The following is a 20,626-nucleotide window of genomic DNA, read 5'->3' as shown; positions in this document are numbered from 1 at the left end:
TTTAGAAACCCCTAGTGTGGAGAAAGACATTAATTGTCCAGGGGCACCTGGGTGGCTCAGTCAGTTGAGTGTCTGACTTCAGCTCAGGTCATGATCTCACAGTTTGTGAGATTGAGCCCCGCATCAGGCACTCTGCTGTCAGCACAGAGCCCATTTTGGATCTTCTGTCCCCTTCTCTCTCTGCCCCTTTTCTGCTTGTGCTCTATCTGTCTCAAAAAAAATAAATCAACTTAAAAAAAAAAAGAAGCTAAATAAACTGTCCAATATCAATAATTAGCAAGGGATAGACTCAGAATTAGGTCAGACTAGTCAGTTTCCTCAAAACGAAGCTGCAAAAGCTGTAAGCCATTCCCCATGAGTGTTAGATGAAAATATGAAAGTGCAGAGGGGAAAACCAAGAACATTACGTGATTCTCAGCACATGCAGGAGTTTTACCTCATGTATTCCTTGCAACAACTAGAGTTACACATTATTTTGCTCCCAAATTACAGTATTTTCTTTAAAAGCAGCCACAGTAAGCCCAGATCTACCAGAGGTTGCAAACCATGCAGTAACAGCATCAACAGAAAATTCAAAGTCAAAAAAGATATGCTCCTGGGGTCAAGAAGCAGAGGGGAGACCAGACACGGAAAACACTCCATATCCACAAAGTTCTGTGGGAAGAACCACAACAATTACATGTCAAAGTAGTTATGGAGGAAAGGGGACTACTTCCTTGCTCATGTGACACTTCAGACGAAATGGCATTTGATCTAGGCTTGTAAACGGGATTAATAAAATGAAACAACAGTTTTCCTTTAAAGTTTTGTATATGTGATGGAAAATAATCTAATATTAACCTTGGAAGAAAAAAATTACAAATCTTTCACTGCTGTCAGTCTTTATCCAATTGTTTCCATATCTTTCTTAGGGTTGTTTGAGGAAGTATTTAAAATTCAGAAAGACTTAGAAACCCCAAATCAAACATATCCTCACATTAAATTTTCCATAAAGATTTTATATAAAGTCTTTATGTTTCATTTCTTACATAAAACATGGTGATTTTGTATCATATTTTTTTATCTGATTTGTGGAAATGCTTCAAATTAGAGAATGTAGTAATGCATGACTTATTAGAAGTGACATCACAGACTTTGAGCATGGAATCCAAACTGTTTCAAAACCCTAAACCACAACTTCTCATTTCATCTCTAGGGAGCAGAGAGAAAATATCAGTCCTGGTTTACACTGGAAGAAACTATGACAGAGGTGTAACTAATTTATGCAAAGCTACAGAACAGGTAAATGGTAGAACAGGAAATGAAAAGCAGAAATCAAGAAAACCATTTATCTAATACCTGGATAATTTCTTATTCATATAACTCTTATCATAGGGTTGACACCAGAAGTATTCTTTGAAATAATTCCAAAATCATAACTTTAGAATATCATAATAAAACTGCTAAGTGTAAATTTAAAATATATGTATTAGTAATACAGAAAATGTAAAGTTGTGCACCAATATAAAATGAAAAATTATCTTCATCACTTTAGTTTCACCAGGGAGAGATTTCAAGAAAAAAACTAGCTCTATTATAGACAAAAAAAAAAAAAGTCTCTGGCCATGCATGCTCTAATATAGATTTATCAGATTAAAAGTGAATGTGGCAAGGTCAATTTAGAAGCAAACCCCAACAGGCACCTGCATGGCTCAGTCGATTAAGCATCCGACTTCAGCTTGGGTCATGATCTTGCAGTTTGTGAGTTCGAGCCCCACGTGGGGCTCTTTACTGACAGCTTGGAGCCTGAAGCCTGCTTTGGATTCTGTGTCTCCCTCTCTTTCTGTCCCTCCCCTTCTCTCTCTCTCTCTCTCTGTCTGTCTCTCTCTGTCTGTCTCTCTCTGTCTGTCTCTCTCTGTCTGTCTCTCTCTGTCTGTCTCTCTCTGTCTGTCTCTCTCTGTCTGTCTCTCTCTGTCTGTCTCTCTCTGTCTGTCTCTCTCTGTCATTCTCTCAAAAATAAAGATAAAAAAAGCAAACCCCAATAACACATTTTGAAATTTAACAAAGATTGTGTTGTCCAAACTTTTCAGTGTATCTTTAGTGATAATAATTCCATTCTCTATTTGCACAAGTGATACTCAAGAACATGAATTAATGATCAATTTAGCTGGACAGTATTCCACTGGGCTTATTGATCTTTTGAATAATGCATTAATCAATTTTTTTTTCAAAGAAACTTGTGAAAAATACAATTAAACATTAGAGAAACAGGAAAGTAAATGACAAGGGACAAGCAAGTAACCCAAGGGGTAACAGCAAACCCTGGAAATTACCTGGCAGTCATATACACACTACTGTCCTACCTCATCTTTGTACTAGAAGAGAAGGAAGGTGTTCAGCAGTCCCCTTTAAGCCTGAGGTAACAAAAATTCTAGCAAGTGCCAAAGTAGGAAATTCTCAGAAGGGACACAAGAGCATTGGGTTGGGCAGGGCCTTTATGGTGAGGCTGGGAGGTAGGCTCAACTATGCCAGGAAAGACTGCCTTCACGGTCAGACGGTTAACACCACACTAGAGAGAAGAGAAGATGGCTCATCTGTGGAGGAAACTGAGAGGCTGGACTCTCCTAACTCTTAAGACTCAATCATGAGAATGACAACACCTCCCTTAATTCGCAGGCGCAGCTGTTTAACAGTACAGCTTCTTTGTTGGCATGGAAACACCTTTATTCATCTCTACCCATTCTTCCCCTCAAACTAAATTCATTCACCTCACAAAACATGGGAGGGGTGAACTCAGTATTATTAACCTACAGGATGTTTATCTTCAGATTCCTTCCTTCCAACAGGGAAATTAGCTTGCAATTAGCCTCTCAGAGGTAAGGAATCTGAGTTACGACAGTCAAATGACTTACCGGAAGTTAGCAACATCATCATATCAACCTAGGACCCTTCTCTTGGAAATTATGCACTTTGTTCCATTTCTAGATTTTAATCTTCAGCTACAAAAATTGTGCATTTACTGTTTCTAATGACTCTTCCTTTAAATTCCCTGGAATCTAAGCATTTTCCAGTTATTAATTAAAATGCCCAGCTAGTAGGTTCAGTACTAGAGCTAGCACTAATCAAATTTAGAACACAAAAGGAATTCTGCTTGAGATTTTGTATGTTAATTGAGTAAATAGGTCTCTCTCTTTCTTTTTTTAGCATATTATGCCTTGAAGAGAGTCAAAATACATTTATCCCTATTTTACAAATGAGTAAAGAAAACAGAATGAATTACCAATAATCTCTGAGGGAACTATCTGATGTTAAATCCACTAAAACACTAAGATGTTCTATTTTTCAGAACCTCAAAGAGTATAAAAGAAATTTTATTTTATTTTTTATGTACTTAATATTTTCTTTTATTTTATTATTTTTTAATATGAAATTTATTGTCAAATTGGTTTCCATTAAAAGAAATTTTTAAAAAGTCATTCTCTGGGGTGCCTGGGTGGCTCAGTCTGACTTCAGCTCAGGTCATGATCTCACAGTTCGTGAGTTCAAGCCCCACATCAGGTTCTGTGCTGACAGCTCAGAGCCTGGAGCCTGTTTCAGATTCTGTGTCTCCCTCTCTCTCTGCCCCCGCCCCCACTCACATTCTGTCTCTCAAAAATAAACAAACATTAAAAAACATTTTTTTAAGTTATTCTCCTGAATAAAAAGTTACTTATCTAAATACCAACTTAGCCAATGACCATATGAAAATAAGAAAACTTGTCCATGTCTAATTTCACTGAAATTTTATTGAAATTTGAGATATGATCCTATCTGATCCCTTGACCTATGATCCATGACCTCTGGCCTAAAAACCCAAATTAATTTCTAATAGGTGTGCTTTACACTTATAAAAATAAGTTAATTATATATGATTGTATAAAAATAACTTTTAATATGATTTTATAGACAAGAGTTTTAATATTTCTCACAGTTATCAAAGGAGACACAAAGATGCCAATCTAATTTGACAAATATGAGGCAAAAGCCCATAAATCTAGTCTCCAGGCCACAGTGCCTCACAGGAAAGTTAAATAATGTTAGAAGATTAGAAAGAAAGAAAGAAAGAAAGAAAGAAAGAAAGAAAGAAAGAAAGAAAGAAAGAAAATTAAGATGTATCTTACAAAAGTTTGAATCATTTTGGAGAATTCTGTTCTTGGGATAGATAAGTTGCCATCAAAAATGTGGAGTAACATAAATTAGGTGAGTTGTAACCAGGTTTTCCTCTCCAAGGAAATGTTTAGAAGACATTCTAGAATTTCTAGATACACTATGGCTCAACTTTGGAAAATGTTTTATGATTGGAAAATAAATTAAAATGAACATTTAAAAAAAGGTAATCATCATTTAATCAGCATTAGAATCCAAAATGTAGTACTATCCATAGAAAGAGAAGACTAAACTCAGCAATCACTGTTTCAAAGCCACAAGAAATAGTACAAGTCACAGGCAGGCAGAACAGTAAAACAAATAGAAAATTATTGCATACTGGTACTAGTACACATTTAAATAAATCTCTATTAAAGAAAACAGCATATGTGATTTCAGAGAGCACAACAGGAAGCAGCATTTTTAGCAGGAGAAATAGCAGTTAACTAATTGTAAATAATAGCAGTAATATCCTTACTCGTTATACTCTTTCAAAGATGCACATTCCTGAGTCCTAGGAGGGAAGAAATCCCTCCCACCCTCCTCCTCTTGAGATCCTCTGGTTGGACCCATGTTGCCAGTCTCCCTGGGAAAATACTTCTCCAGGATTATGAAACCACATACGTTCCTTCAAGTCCATCAAAAAGACATACAGCAAACTACTGTAGAAGGGGGACTGTGGCTCGGCCCCAGATCCTTTGTGTGTAAAGGGGACCAGCCGGGTCCACATCCCGGCCTCCAAATAATACCCTGGTGGGCAGCAAGTCACCAGAAAACTCCAAAGAGTCCAGGTGCTCTTGCTTCCTTTCCTCAATACACAGACAGCTTCCCTTATGTGACACCACTGTCTAAACTGGAGGCCACATCTTGTAGGACATATCCGTGTCTGTCCTTAAGTTCCACATATACCACATGCGTACGTTCAACCCCACAGCAGTACCGTTTATAAGACACAGACACAAAAACACAATAATCCGATATCGTCTCAGTTACCTGGACCTTTGATAATTGAAGGTGAACCCTTTAAAAACACCCCACCTCCAAGGCCTCTAAAAGGGCTGAGCTTATTGTTTTCTGAGAACTTCTATAAAAGCCCACCCCCTTCTGTTTGCCAGCTGTGTGCCTCCCAGCTGCTTCTAAGCCCCACCACCTCTTTTCTCTTATTTCTCGGGAGTTTTTTCTCTCCCTAGCTTTTCCCATGCTTCTCACTTTCACATGAAAAGACAGGCCCTTTATAAGCATCGCAGGCCAATCAGATGGCCAACCAAGCACTACGCTCTGTCTAATCTTTGGGTATTCAACTCTGCTCAGCTGTTTTCATCACTTATACTCAGTGTTTTTTTGGTTTTTTCTTCAGGGTTAGAAATGCTTTGGGGCATTATTCTGGAAACCTGAGAAGAGAAGGACATTGATTTCTAGATAATCTAGCCTAGACCAGTGTTACAAGTTCATCTAGACACATCAATTTATAGTTGATATTTTTAAAAACAGCATACTGTGAACTAGATTATTGCTGTCAAATCAACTTTGCATTCATTTCATTAATTTTAACCCGAGGAATGCACAAGTGGATACAAGCACTTGTGTTGATAAAATGATCCAAAATTTAGCAGCCGATTTATGCTTTTACAAAGTACTTCAAAATTTAAGTCACTGAACGGTACTTACTGTTGCATGGTAGTTTCTATACATGGGCATTTTCAGTAGCTTTGTCAAATAATCTTCCAGTTGTTTCTGTAACACAAATATAGGAGATAAGCGATAATGTCCTCATACTTAAAATTTTAAACAGTGACAGTGGTGTGACCACTATCCAATCTTTACTTCTGTAATTTATTCAATTATTTGTTCAGATTATCAGTGGACAAGGAATCTTGAATAGCACTAAGGAGTTATTTCCATAGTTCCCCTGAACTTTTATTTAAATTGCTTCCTGCTATTCAACTTTTCATGTGCTTAGGTCTTTTACAAACTGTTGAAGAGGCCCAAGCTGTATATTCGTTCAGTCTTCCATAATCACTAGCACAGGACTTGCCCATAGTAGACTGTTTTAAGGCATTTATTGATTTTATCAAAAACCTCGATTTCCTTAATTTCAACACTGAATTTACTACTGGTAGATATACTGCAGTTTTTTTAACAGCTCTTCAGGGGGAGAGGGGGGGGAAGTTTAAAAAGAGAGAGAGAGAGAGACACTTTCTAGTACTTATATTCTGATTTCAAATATGGTCAAATGTGAGAGGTTAATGACAATCACATCGACTATGATGATGTGTGGATGTACTGTTAAAGCCACAGCTTCTCATTTTCAGCTGCATTTTCATGTAAGTGCACACAGTAACCCCAAACTGTAGAGTTTTATATGTCCATGTAACGTGGAAAATATGTATTCTAGATCCCTAAAAGGATTTTAAACAAGATGACAACTATACAAAGGAGAAGTCAAATATCCCTTTCAGGATAAAAGTTTCAGATTACAAAACAGAACTGATATTTCCTTGTTAATTTTCTATTGAAAAACAATTCATCTTCTACCTTGTGTGGCACCATATCACTGAGGCAGAGCACCTGCTCCTGGGGCTTCTGTCCTACTCTTCTCTGACCCTAAGGGCCCCACTTATAGTTTGGTAATTAGACTTCACATATACTTGGGACAAGCTACTATGAAGTCTGGAGCAAACGGATAGAAATAAATGCTTTTAAAGGAGTATATCTCAAAACCCTCAATGGTGAGCTCAAGCTTGACTCACAACCAGCCCAAAGAGGTTCCTGCAGAGGAAAACTTCTTCATAGAACACTCTTCCTCTTCTGGGAAATGCAACCATTCTGAGTGCAGCCATTCTGACCTGGAGAAGAAGGCTGCCTAACAAGTTCCAAAGATGCTAAGCTAGCCTGGGTGAGGGATCAGGGGGGAAAAAAGTTGCAGCCAGGTCCCCCTCACCTCCCAGGAGCCGCCATGTTTCTACAGCGCTGCAAAATTATATTTTGAACAACAGAAGACTGAAAGGGCTTACCCTTCTACCGAAGAATTGTTCTTCTCTGATCATGTTTTCAGATGAACGGGGCAAACTTGGCATCTCTCGAGGCTCTTCTTTGACATTCTGTCTTCTAAACGTGTGCCTAACACACACACACACACACACACACACACACACACACACAATGGAAACATTTATTATTCTTTGAGTATTACTCTCATTTAAATGAAAGCATAAATATGAGCATAAAAGCATTTTATGCTTATTTTTAGAAGAGCCTGTTTAATAGAAATATCCACCAACAACGGACAAGTTAACCCATAATATAGATAAAACACTCTTTCCATCCAGCTTGCATACTGGGATAACTTTATAATTAATTCTGAAACAGTTACCTTCTGGTGGGAATGGGGATTCGGATAAAAGCTTTGTACTTGAGCAGCTCTCTATGAAATTCTTGGAAGTGTTTGAATTTCCTCTTAACTTGCCATTTAAATTCCCCATGTGTTAATTCAATAGTGTAAAGATTGATACTTGGTACCTGCAGTGATCAATAAAAATGATTGATATTTTAGATAACAAAGTCTAAAGTCTTTCAATGAACAATAGCTCAGACAAGATGTTTCCTAAAACAAGTGGTTACAGAAATAAAATTTCCTTAAATATATATACATATATATATATATAATGTACATAATATACATAAGACAAACTCTGAATCACACCAAAGATAAACTTCCACAAGTCGTATTGCTCTAAATACACACACAGCCCTGAAACAAGAAATCAGGTAAAGGAGACAATGAGTGAAGACCCTAATTAGATATCAGGGGTGATTTTGCTTGTCCCAAAGCATAAACAGTGAACAGACCACTGGAGCCGGTGAGAGGAAAGCTGGAGGAAATGGATTCCAGGAGCATGATCTTAGCCAGCTACTCGTCCTTCACAGATGACATTAATGCCTTCTCCTTCTGAAACATATTCCAAGGTCCATCCCTGTCTACAACATCTCCTTGCTCTGAAGGACCACCAGTGACCAACAAGGTACAGGATGATTAGAGGGAAAAAGTGAAAGACTACGCACAAAATATTTTTCCTAATTACTTAACTAAAATGAATCCCCATTTAAAATTTTAAAAAATATTTCTTACTAAAATGCAAATATATCTTGGTAATGATTTCAATCAGAACTAACAGGCCTGGGGGATAGTTTTGATACAGTACAAAGTGTTAGGAGACTGAGGGATGTTTATAAAGCGGAGGAGATCTTGAAGGAAGTTCCGTGGACAGGGGGATGGTGTGTAGGGTGGCTAGGCAGTGGGCACTCTGGACTACCCAAAGGACACTGGCCCTTCCTGGAAGATTTAGGCACCAAAGATGTTGGGGGTAGGAGAAAATAAATGTCTCCTCTGCTACTTTATTTATCCAGGCTCTCGTGTCAGCAACCACATGCGAGATTCCTGGCCCTCAGTCCTATTTTTTTTAATCTTTTTAAATTTTTTTAATGTTCATTTGTTTTTGAGAAAGACAGAGAGAGACCGAGACAGAGAGCAAGTTGGGGAGGGCAGAGAGAGAGGGAGACACAGAATCCAAAGCAGGCTCTAGGCTCTGAGCTGTCTGCACAGAGCCTGATGAGGGGCTCAAACTCATGAACCACGAGATCATGACCTGAGCTGAAGTCGGATGCTTAACCAACTGAGCCACCCAGGCGTCCCCCACAGTCCTATTTGGTAACTTCTACATCTACACAGAGTGGCCATGCTTTACTATATAAAATATGAGCAAGAGTATCAATGCAACTTGTGCTCTTAAGTCTGAAATCCAGCCATATCACTGATAAATATTCAAATGTAGCATTTGCTTTGCCTCTAGTTAGGATTCATGACAATTACTACAACCGGAAGTAGGAAAAAAACCAGTTCTGGGGTTCAATATTATATGTTGCCTTTTACTTTACGTTCACTTTTACTTTTACATTACTACAGGTGTCATCCTCCATCATGTATCACAGAGAAGAATGCAGGAAAATTCTGAGTGGCCAGAAACTTTGCATTCAAGTGAAAAATGCTCAATTTAAGATGAACCAAATAAATAAGAAAAATTATACAATTTAGGAAAGCTACTGCATTTCCAAGGATTATATCTACCTATCTCCAAAAACTGAATACTTCGAAACTTTTTCAAATGCCAAGTTTTAGCCCTCACATATAAATCCAAGACTTTGTACACCAAACTTCTTAGCAATTGTGAGGTGGTATGATATGATGAAAACAAGCTGCCACATCCTTCTTGAAGATTTTAAAGACCTGAAACCCTGTGGTGCAGCCTACCAGCTGTGATGCCTCAGCCAAGCGTCACTTCTGTCAGACAACATCCCAGCCGAATTATTGGAATTCTCTGGAATTGGAATAATCTGAAGAGTTTTAATAAAGGGACTGCTTATAAAGATGTGATAGGGGTAAGGAAACCATAAAGGAAGGATAGTAACCTGGGACTCTGAAGGCATTCCTAGTCCTGAAGGAACAAGATGCAGGGCCAGGTACTGGAACAAGAAGGAGAGAACCATGTAAGGATGGCTGCCTTGGGGAAAGGGGTGCCTTTGGTCAAGGGACACAGTCAGCCCAAGGCAACCCCAATCTCCTATCTGGGCTCTTCACTGTCTGAGCCCTACCAGAGGACAAAAGCAGAGAGCCCTGAGGGGCAGAGCACAGGGTAGAAAAAGGTAGGAGGAAGCACTGGAGGGCAAATGGAAGATCTCCAGCCTGAGAGGGCCTGAAGAACACCTACCTCATTGGGCTGTCACAGAAATGAAAAGAGAAGGGCCTTGCCTTGAGCTAGCACATAGAATGTGTTCAGTAATTAGAAAAAGTGTGTTTTTATTTACCTGGAATCACATTTATACTGCATGACTTTAGTTCATATTTCTTAGTAAACTAAACACGAAGTAGGATAACGATGATCCTTAGCGGGGTGCCTCAGTGACTCAGTCAATTAAGCATCCGACTCTTAATTTCAGCTCAGGTCAGGATCTCACAGTGTGAGATCAAGTCCTACGTCGGGTTCTGCACTAAGAGTGCGGAACCTGCTTAGGATTCTCTCTCTGCCCATCTCCTGCATGCACGTGTGTGCTCTCTCATTTTCTCTCAAAATAAATAAACATTAAAAAGAAATTAAAAAAGATGATCCTTGGCTTTCTCACACAGACTCAGATTAGAATAGGACTAAACCAAACTCACCTAACTAACAGAAGAGTCCAAGCACAGAGAAGTCCCTGGTTTTGGGGTCTTGAATATTTATTTATCTTTGTGAATAACCTTAGGAGACACCTACTATTAATAATAATATGTAGTATTAGTGTATGCTTATGTAATACTATAAGGGCCAAGGATGGGCCACCCCAAGATGGGCCACTTTGTCATGAAGACCACTTTGAGTTAAAAACCAGTCGAAACCCAGCAAATCCAGGAAAAGCTCTTTACCTCCCCCTCAAGCGCCTAGAAAGAATTGAGCTAGAGGACCTGCTCCAGGAGGAGAGCCACCATCACAGATTATACGATGAACCAGCTATGGTAGACAGGGAAGAACTAGCAAGGCCTGTTTGATCAAAGTCCTCCATATGTCCCACTATTTCCAAGTGGCCTGGTAAACATTTGTTACCAAACATTTGCTCTTTGTCATTTCCTTGTGAATTGAATTCCTTCTCTTTGAAGTCCCAGACGTGCCTGTCTTTGGAATTTCCACGTCTGTGTGGATTGCCCATACTTAACGAAATCAAATTTGACCCATGTTAATGGGTCTCATGTCAATTTGAGTCTTAGTCCAGCTAGGAGGATCTTGGAAACAGACAGAACCTTCTTGCTCCCCAACAATACAATATGCAATACCCTTGCATAAGGCTGTGTATTATTATTATTATTATTATTATTATTATTATTATTATTATGTCCTCATAAGAAACCTATACGGTGGGCACCGTTACATCCATTATTTAGCATTATTCACATGTGAAAACTGAGAAACAGAAAGATTAAGTAACTTGTTGGAGATCACAAAGCAAAGACAGGATTTCAACCATGCAGGCTGGCTCTGGAGTCTGTGCATTTAACCCTCTGAGCATGCGTATCCCCTCTGAAGCTAAAAGCTGGTAGGCAAACTAAGAAGGCAAAGGCCACATCAGAGACATTTCTGAGTGCATTGTGCTCAGTGGTATATCAGGGAGGTAGAGACCCCCCTTCATATAAAGGGCCTAAAGGAAAGGCTTACACACAAAGGTGGGTGTTAGGAGTCAGAACATACACACAGGTAGGTCAGGACAGGTCACTAAGCAAAACTATCAGGACCCAGGTAACACATGCCACTCTGCAAAAGACAAGAAGGAAAGGCAGACAGAACCTGTCTCTGGAGAAAGGCTGTTCTACACTTCCCCTGAGGCAGGAGCAAAGGTGGCCTTAGTCTGCCGTGGCCAGAGCTCAACCTGAGGGGACAAAGGCCACCTGCCTGCGGCAATGCCCTCTACTTATCAGACTGACAACTGTGATGTACAGTCAGTAACAGAGCAATGGTGGCTCCCCTCACAACCTAGTCTAATCCACACCAAACAGTGATGCTTTGCTTGATGAAGTCATCTTCATGGAAGACGCCTTCCAGCACTCAGGCCCCACGAACAGACCTAAAGGACAGGTGCCAGGAGCAGATCAGAGAGCAGCAGAAGATGCCAGCAGTATTCTCTCAGCACCGTCTCTGGGTGATGACACTGGTCGGTCCAACATCCTGGCTTTTTTTCTTTTTCTTTCAAGACCCAGGCAGCATCATTATTTTCTTGCTAAACCAGCATTAGGAAAGCTAAACTCTTCCTTGGCTTCTATGTGACAGTCTAGGTGGAATGGTGATGCCCCAAGAGCCCACGTTAAACAGAAAATCGAGGAGAGAGGAGGACTAGGAGCGGCACTCAGCAATTTATTAAAGTTATAAATTGCCTTAGGTGCGTATTTAAAAAAAAAAAAAAAAGCATTTTCCAGTATGAGGAAAAAGGCATATGAGAATCAAGACTCAACGGAAAGCAAATTCTTGAGAGGTGGACAGGACTTACAAGTGATTTGAAAAAAAAAAAAAAAAAGCTAAAAACATATCATAGCTATGAGGAAGGAAAATGGAAGTCAGTGTGTTAATTGGTATACGTGGACCAATACGAGGTGAGTCCATAAATGCTCTGACCCTTGTTGTAGATGTAAAGCGCTCCACTTCCAGAACTTGGGCTTTTATTGGACAGCCGGTGAGATACGTCTGTATATTAGGCTCCTTAAATCCTTGAGTCTTATAAATAGCAGAGAAAGGAATACACACTAAAAAATAAACAAGTAAATAAAGTTATTGCAAGGACACAATGATATTGTAAGAATACACGATATTAGCATAACTTGCCTTTTATGGGCATCTGTTTAAGAATCATAACCTGCTACAACAAGAATACAGCTAGTGAAATGGTCTCAGCCCAGGGTAGGACATCAGCAAGGATGATCAATCATTTGCTGGTTATTTCAAATCTGCTCTCTGCCAGGCAACTCTGAGAAACTCTCTTCTCGCTCAGACCACCAGTCTTTACCTTCCTGTATCTTGGGATCGCTGGGAGACACATCATAATCCACCTCTTCTCCCTCAAAGTGCAGCTCCCGTGTGTCCAGATTTTCTATCAAATTACTCATGTCATCAGCGATTTTCTGCAGTGCAGAGGTATTTACTCGTGGCTCATTTTTCAGTGACATGTTGGCTTCAGACAGGGTAAGAGCAAAGGGGCTGGGAAAAAAAGGAGGGTTACAAGGATTTATTATTTTGGTCAAATAAAACCCTATTCTACAATACCAGGCTTAGATACAGCATATGAAAACAAGTCAACTAGCTCTGTGTGAGCCCCAGTTTACTCAAACAATGTTTTCATTTATTTTCCTCTTTAACATTTAAAAGATTCCTAGCCTGTAAATTAAATTGGAGTGAGATCCTTAATCACAAGTACAAAAGAGAAACACTACATTGAATAAATGCCAGCATAGCTTTCACCCAATTTCATTAAGTTGGATAAATGAGGAGACTCCAGGGAGACTGGTTTGGGAATGGTTATTCAGAGAAAATAAATCGATACTTAACTGTAACAAACACACGGAAAAATATCACATGAAATTAAGCAACTTTAAATATTTTCTGAAGACATTTTAGGGCATTTTACAACAATTTCAACAAGCAGATTTAAGACATTTTCATGACAGCATAACCTTTTCCACATTTCCTCTGTAGGTGATATCCCAAGCAAAGTGTAAATACTATCTTTTCAAAACATGAGGTTCGGGCCATGACTTTCCATGACTTATAATAATGTACGTGTCTTGAAAGGTAATTGATTAGTCTACCTATTCTGAGATACTGGAGGTGCTCAAATCGTACTTCTCTCCTTTTTGAAGAAAACCAGTTCTATCTCATTTCGACACTTAATAACACAAGTCTTTAAACATCAGTACTCAGGGAAGAAGAGTTCATATTCATATAGATTTTATTTTTCCTTTAAATACTAAGATTTAAACCTTGAGCGCCATCCTCAGAGCTGAGTGACAAATTCATACTGCTGGAAAGAATCGCTCTGTTACAGCCCGGCTCTAAAACAGCAGGTTTTTCATACCAGCAATTCCACCACACATGTCCATTCATTCCTGCAAATCACAAACATTTACTGAGCGTCTGCCATTCACTGTGAGAGGCAATGAGGAAATCTGTAAAGATGAATAAGGCTGGTCCCTGCAGTTAAGGAGCTCCTGACATGGGTGAGAGGAATAAGCTACATAACCCCAAATTCATTCCTGGCCTCCTCCAAGGTCCAAGGCCTTCCTGAGAACGACATGTGCTGAGTGGAAGACCCTTGGCCAGGTTCTCTCCTACAGGTATGATCAAGAAGCTGGGGGTCTCTGTGGGAAACGCTAAGAGAGTCTTGGCCAAACTTGGACAGCCCTTACTGTAATCCGTCAAGTCTCAGGAACCTATACTGCCGTGTCTGGTAGAAAGAGATTTTGTTTGGAAATTCAGAAGATTGGGCTGGAGGAATGTGGCTCTGGTTTGGCCAGAGATACATAATTAATATGACAAAGTTCTCTGTGAAGTATGTAATCAATTATGTTTCTTTCTCCACGTTGGCCGTAAGGAAGCTTGCAGCCATATCGATGGCCCACTATTAGCAAAACACAGGCCTATCCTTGCCTATATCACTTCCCTTCAACTTTCTTCTCCACTTCTCATTTATATTATAATAACAGTTTATGTGTACCAATCACTTCATATGTACCTGGCTTGGTGATAAGTCCTTTTTATACATTATCATGTTTATCATCAATAATAATCTATGAAGTTTTGTTATTTCCATCAAAGATGACGGAAGTTTATCAACCCCTCTTTACAGATAAAAACACTGAGGCATAGAGAGATTACGTAATTTGTGTCCAAAGTCACAGAGATAGTAAGGTGAACAGATTTAAAAACCAGGTCTCTCTGACCCAAAAGCTGATCTTCTCAACCACAGTCTTTATCTTTCCGTATAGTTTTGGTAGATATGTAAATGCCCCTGGAACAGATGGAAGTTTCAGTAAAACAAGTGCTCTTGGGCAAGTTTAAATGGGAAGAATAGGAAATGACCTCCTCTTGATGCTCAGCACCTCAGGATGGGCCCATTTACACTCTCAGGGCCATGGTAACTCCTCTTGGTAATAAACTAAGGAGGTTGAGCCATCTCCTCTAAGGTCCTTTTAACACTGGAACCTTAACTATAGACAAAAAAATGCTATATATATTACTCAGCTTCCCCTTATAATGTACTTACTTTAACCTAAGAAATTAACCCAAGTAGTTCTTCATATGAATACGAGAAGCAGGTGGCAGATGTTTCCTAATCTGCATAATTTAATGACTGTCTGTTCAGCTTCCATCGAGGAGCTTGTTGCCTCTGGTCATAATTAAAATATTAATTTCCTTCCTTCTCGATTCAACAAACACTTACTAGATGCCAACCGTGAGCCAGGTTTTGCTTTATTTAAAATACAAGGTAATGAGAAACTTAAAGGAAATGAGACAAGGAAAAACAAGTAAGAAATTACATCATATCGTTGCTACTCATGAATTTGTAAGCCCTTTTCTATTGATTAAACTGTCTTATGGTTAACTCTGCCAACTTTCCTAGCACAGCAAAGGAAAACAAGGGTTATTCCAATGACTTTTCTTTTGGACAGAGTGTCAGTGTTAAAATGCATGTTCAATTTAAGATACACAGAGACTAGAATAATTATACACTGCAAGGTAACTGGAATAAATAGTACAGAGTCGCTAGCTAAAGCTAAAATAAAAATCAGTTTTCAAAAAGAAAGAAAAGAAGCATATAAACTTGTAAGAAACTTAAGAGTGAGAAAAGAAGCAGAAAGGAAGCCTCTTATCATTTATATTCAAGTTTTTACTATGTGCTAATAAGCACAATTTTAGCACACTTATTTTACGATACTACCTGGTATTTATGATTATTCTGAAAGAGTTAGATAAGGAACTTGCCCAAGGTCACGCAACTTGTGTCAGTGTTGAATTCACTTATTTATAAAGCAGATTTTCTGGCCCTGAAATCTCATGGACTTGGTTATAGAAGTTCATAATTATTGATTTTATTTAATGGGTTGAATGTCTATAAATTAATCTTTTCTATAAAGTTTAAGTATCATAACAACAAAAGATGTTATCTACTTCAATCACCATACCTTGGAAGGAATCCTACTAACTCTATAGTCATTATAATTAATAGAAACATATCCCGACAGCCTCCTATAGTTCTTCTTAGCCTCTTGTTTTTGTGGTTCATAATATTTTATAAGATCACATGGAGTTTCAGTGGGCCCAAATGGTTTGCAGATTTTTTTTCTAAGCTTTTGTGAAAACTTTACAATTGAATAATCAAAATGAACCAAATTGTTTGTCTATCACTGCCTTCACTCATGTCCGTGGTTGCTTTGTGTTGAATTTTTATCCATCAATTGTATTGCTGCTTTCATTCTTGAATATCAAACTGTAAGGCCATCGACACTCCTATGTTGTCAAATCTTAATTTATTAGCCCATGTTTTCTTTCATCCAAAACAATCTGTAACCGTGGGTGAGTAGCTGCCACAGTTACAGTCCATCTTAACCAGCAATGGGATAAGGCCTTCAGTGTTTACCCTTGAGATAATGTAATTGATTTCGTTATCTCCTTATAAAATTATACTGCAAGATCATTATCTCTCTTGGTACCAAGTAGAGATGGTGCCCATGGAGCAGTAACAGCAGCTGTGTTTTATTTTTGTTTGCATCTCTATCTGGAAAGTAAATAGGGTTGTTTTTTTTCTTTTCTGGTATTGAATACTAGAATTAAAATTTTTTGCAGGGAACATTTAATTACTTCCCGTTATTCAGGGGTGAAATCAGAGAACTCTAGAGTTTTTTCTGATCTTCATTTTCAACATCACTGGAAAATAGGACATCAAAGGAAGCAGATATTTTCCTTTCTGATAGTATGTGTGTATATATATATATATACACACATACATATATGTATATCTATTAGTAAATATATATATATTTGATAGTCTTATTGTATTTTAGCGAAGGCATTGCATATATATATATATACAATAATATATATATATAATATATATATATGCAATGCCTTCGCTAAAATACAATAAGACTATCAAATATAACTACTAATATTAAAATAAATATTAACATTACTCAATATTAGCTGAGTACATACTAAATGCCAGCCACTATTCAAAAAGATTAATTGCATGATCTCCTTGAATCCTCACAATAACCTTAGGAGCTGAGTCCTATTCTTACCCCCATTTTTAAGATGAGAAGCTTAGATGGGCAACTTGCCCAGAGCTGTGCAGCTGGGAAGTGATGGAGCTGGACCCAACCCTGGTCGATCTGGCTCCAAAGTCCAGCTACTTAACCAGCCAGAAGTAGAACTGGGGCTAGCAGGAGGGACAGACACTGAAGACTTTCACTCCCATTTTACATGCTCATAGAGTAAAACAGTTCAAAAAGGAACAACAATAACCCAAAATAACACTCATTTTGTGAAGGTAACCGATTTACTTCTTGTTTCCCTTTCTAACAGAACATGCAGAGTTCCCCATATTTTTTCCAATACATTATTTGTGCTTACCTAGAGAAATAAATGGAATGGATTTCCAAACCAAGAATCATGTTTGAACGTGAAATGAATTATAATTAGATCATTTAAAACCAAACTGAGTCATGGGGATTTCTTGTTTTCCCATTTTTCATTATGATGAAATTAATTGGTGGACCCATACTACATAGCCTCCCCAAACACATTATATAGCAATGATTTGTACAGAACTGACTCGATGTTCCTTGAAACGCAAACATCGTAAATGTGGATTCAAGTACTAAACTCAATCTCTAGTGACACAGTAAACCTTGGATAAATATTTTTTTAGTTGAGCTGACTTTGAATAAAGTAAATGATATTATCATAGTTTACATTCCAGATGATATATTTTAAGAAAATAACACATCAAAAAAATAAAAAAAAAAAATTCTTGGTGTTTACTTGGATCTTTGATTTTTTTTAAAAAAGAACATTAGTTCCACAAATATCAATGGGGGGCTTACTATGCACCTTGGACAGATAATTAAATGTCCGTGGTAGAGGGGACAGGCCAGATGACCATGGTTGTTCTACCCTTTTTATCAGTGTAACCTGGGCAACCCACAGCCTCCAGGGTTTCAGCATCTCATCTGTAAAATGGAAACAGTGCCACCTATCCTTTCCACCTCAGGAAGCTTGAGGAACCAGTGTCATAATGCACACACATCTACAGGCCAAAGTAATCTAGGTTGCTAATATTCCCTTGAATTCTATTAACAGGTAGCCCCTGAAAATTAACCTTAGGAAAGTTTCTTTCATTTCAGTATTTTTCAGGGCTGACAGGCTAGGAAATATCCTGCCTTTCATCTCTTAGTTAGCTCCCAAATTAATGTACCATCTAGCAACTGTCTTCCTGGATGGGCTCCTCTAAGAATAGGGCTCTCCCATTTAACCAGTCCTGAAATTTTCTGGACTCAATTACCCCATTTGGAGAGAAGCCACCAAGACTTTGAGTGAAAAAAAACAATCACCAGGCATTAAGCAGTCAAGCCCAGTTAATGCATTTCCCGTTCTTTGCACATCTTCCTGGCCTCATCTTCCTCTCCCTGGCTGGTAAGGCATTACAGTGTCCCTTGTGTCTGTGGCAGTGACTCCTGCTCCCTTTTGGGTCCAGTACCCTTTGTGGCTTTGATGAGATTTATGGACCCCCAACCCCAGAAAAAAAATGAATATATCCTGACACACAGTATTTTGCATATATTTTCATAGGTTCACGGATGTCCCTTTCAAAACCTTAGTTTAAGAAGCCCTTCCACTGAGCAGTAATCATGAGCTGAGGTGCTGACGCGTCCCTCGTCCCACCAGATGAGGACACTCTAAGGTGGGGGAGGGTGAGAGCCAGACTGTTTACCCCCGACACCTTGCTGAGCACCTGCTCAATCAATATTTATTGATTAAATGACTTCATCAGTGAGCTATCTACTGAGAAACCAGTCAGCTCCAGGTTATCCAGTGAATGCCACAAAGACATTTCCTTCATACACCACAAATACTCTCAGATGGAAAAGCCATCTGGTTGAAAGAACTCCAAGAGGAATATAACCTGCAAGAAATACACAGGCTGCTGAAGCAGTAGCAAATAAGACAGTGAACTGCTATCAGAGCTAACTGTGTGCCAGGCTTCCACCAAGAGCTTTTCACGCGTCCTCACAACAAGGTCATGATGGAGGTATGGCTGCTATTCCCCCTTTACAGATAACAAGACAGGCTGACCAAGGTGACAAGTCCGAAGGTCAGTAATTCAGCTCTCAGCACAGCTCTGGCTGACTCGAAAGCCATCCCCCTGTTCTGCTTCCGTGTTCTGCTTGTACCCATATCAGGAAAAGGAGATGCTCTGTGGAATCATAGTTCCTTGTGTGCATAGCCTTTGAACTCAGACTTGCTGTCACTTCTATGGTTCCAGGAACTATAAGTATGATTCCCAAACACTATCCTCCGAGTTTCAGATCTGATCTGACCTTGAGGCCCCCAGAGCCTAGCAATCTCCCGTTTGCTTATCCTTCCTTCCTGGTTTCCTATCACAGCCTCCATTTGGTCTAACACTGACACTGCTATCCTCCCTGAGGGTCAAGATTGCAGATGATGGTGCTAAATAACCTAGACTCACTGTGCCCACGGGACAAGAGTTGGAAACCGTGCGTTCTCCCTTTTCCCTAGCTAAAAAGAAAAACAAATCTATAATTACACAAAACAAATTTTAGCGTGGAAATCATTTCTTGATTCTCATGATTTTCCCTGAATCCTTTGACCTCCTTGGATGGCCTCTCTTCTCTGCCATAAGCTTTCTTAGCCATTTCCGTTGACATGCCCTAGGGTTAAATATTCCCCTTTGCTGTAGTACCAGCCTCCTTTGGTTCATCTCAGTCATAACTTTGAATTCAAGTGGATGTTTTATTTCCAGAGGCAAATACAAGTGTTAAGGGAAAGTGATCTCTATTTCAAATATAGGTAGATAGGAAAGTATTCCCTGTCATTTATTGTCTATTCTGGGCCAAGCACTAAAGGCATGTTACATATATTTCTTCTAATTCTCGTGATAATCTCACTTAGAATTAGGGACAGAAGGTTACTGAGGCTGCACAGAGATGAGTGGCAAGGCTGGTCCTGGGGCAGAGGCCACACTGATGGTTCCACACTGCCCGCCTCCCCAGCCTCTGCCACTGGGCTCCACGGAGATACACATCATTGCCACTGTCCCCTCTTCTCCTCACACCACCATCCATCTCTGCCTCCTTCAGGCTGAGGGCAGGGCTCCTGCACAGCGTGCACAGCACATGGTCCAGCAGGAGCTGGTGTGGCTCCAGCACCCCAGCTCCACCCCCCTCTGGCCAGACCCACAGAGACACTGGCTCATCCTCAGGCTTCCGGATTCTGAGGCAGCAGTGCTACACTAGAGCTGGAACCCAGTCACCTCCAGAGTTGTGTGTATGGGCAGAGGGAGCATGGGGAACTGAGTTACACAGCCTGTGAGATCAGGGGAGTTAAGGTCCTGGTGGACACATGCCCCTCCCCTACCCTCCCTGCCTGACTGCACTGAGCACATGGGTACCACACAGCCAAGCTAGAAGCTTTCTATGTGACTGAGCAACGAGCTGATTTTCTTGTGAAGCTATGGCAGCCAGGCAATACACCACCTTTATGCTTCTTCCCTCTCTCTTCCCTTCTCCCCTCACTCTTGCTGCTGGATAAAGCCCACCATACAACCTTAGCTCAGACTCTATTATCCAGGAAACCCGGACTAGGGTAGTGTTGAA

At 39.6% G+C, this 20,626-nt stretch overlaps 1 protein-coding gene across 6 annotated transcripts in view; it reads right to left on the bottom strand.

Moving 5' to 3' along the window:
- Positions 1-20,626, bottom strand: part of PLD1 (phospholipase D1) — a 204,390-nt gene that overhangs the window by 115,746 nt on the left and 68,018 nt on the right. For 5 of the 6 annotated variants that reach the window (XM_019463174.2, XM_019463175.2, XM_019463171.2 and 2 more), the window contains 5 exons: positions 12,745-12,935; positions 12,357-12,484; positions 7,538-7,683; positions 7,179-7,284; positions 5,833-5,898 (listed from right to left, as the gene is read on the bottom strand). In XM_019463174.2, coding sequence (XP_019318719.2) covers positions 5,833-5,898; positions 7,179-7,284; positions 7,538-7,683; positions 12,357-12,484; positions 12,745-12,904 — 606 coding nt within the window. In that variant the 5' untranslated portion in view covers positions 12,905-12,935. Of the gene's footprint in view, positions 1-5,832; positions 5,899-7,178; positions 7,285-7,537; positions 7,684-12,356; positions 12,485-12,744; positions 12,936-20,626 lie in introns of those variants that run through there. The other variant, XM_053903639.1, reaches the window with a different exon arrangement.

This window comes from Panthera pardus, unplaced genomic scaffold (genome assembly GCF_024362965.1).
Source record: "Panthera pardus isolate Hobbes unplaced genomic scaffold, ASM2436296v1 HiC_scaffold_16, whole genome shotgun sequence".
NCBI lineage: Eukaryota > Metazoa > Chordata > Mammalia > Carnivora > Felidae > Panthera > Panthera pardus.
This window is presented reverse-complemented; position numbering and strand designations above follow the sequence as displayed.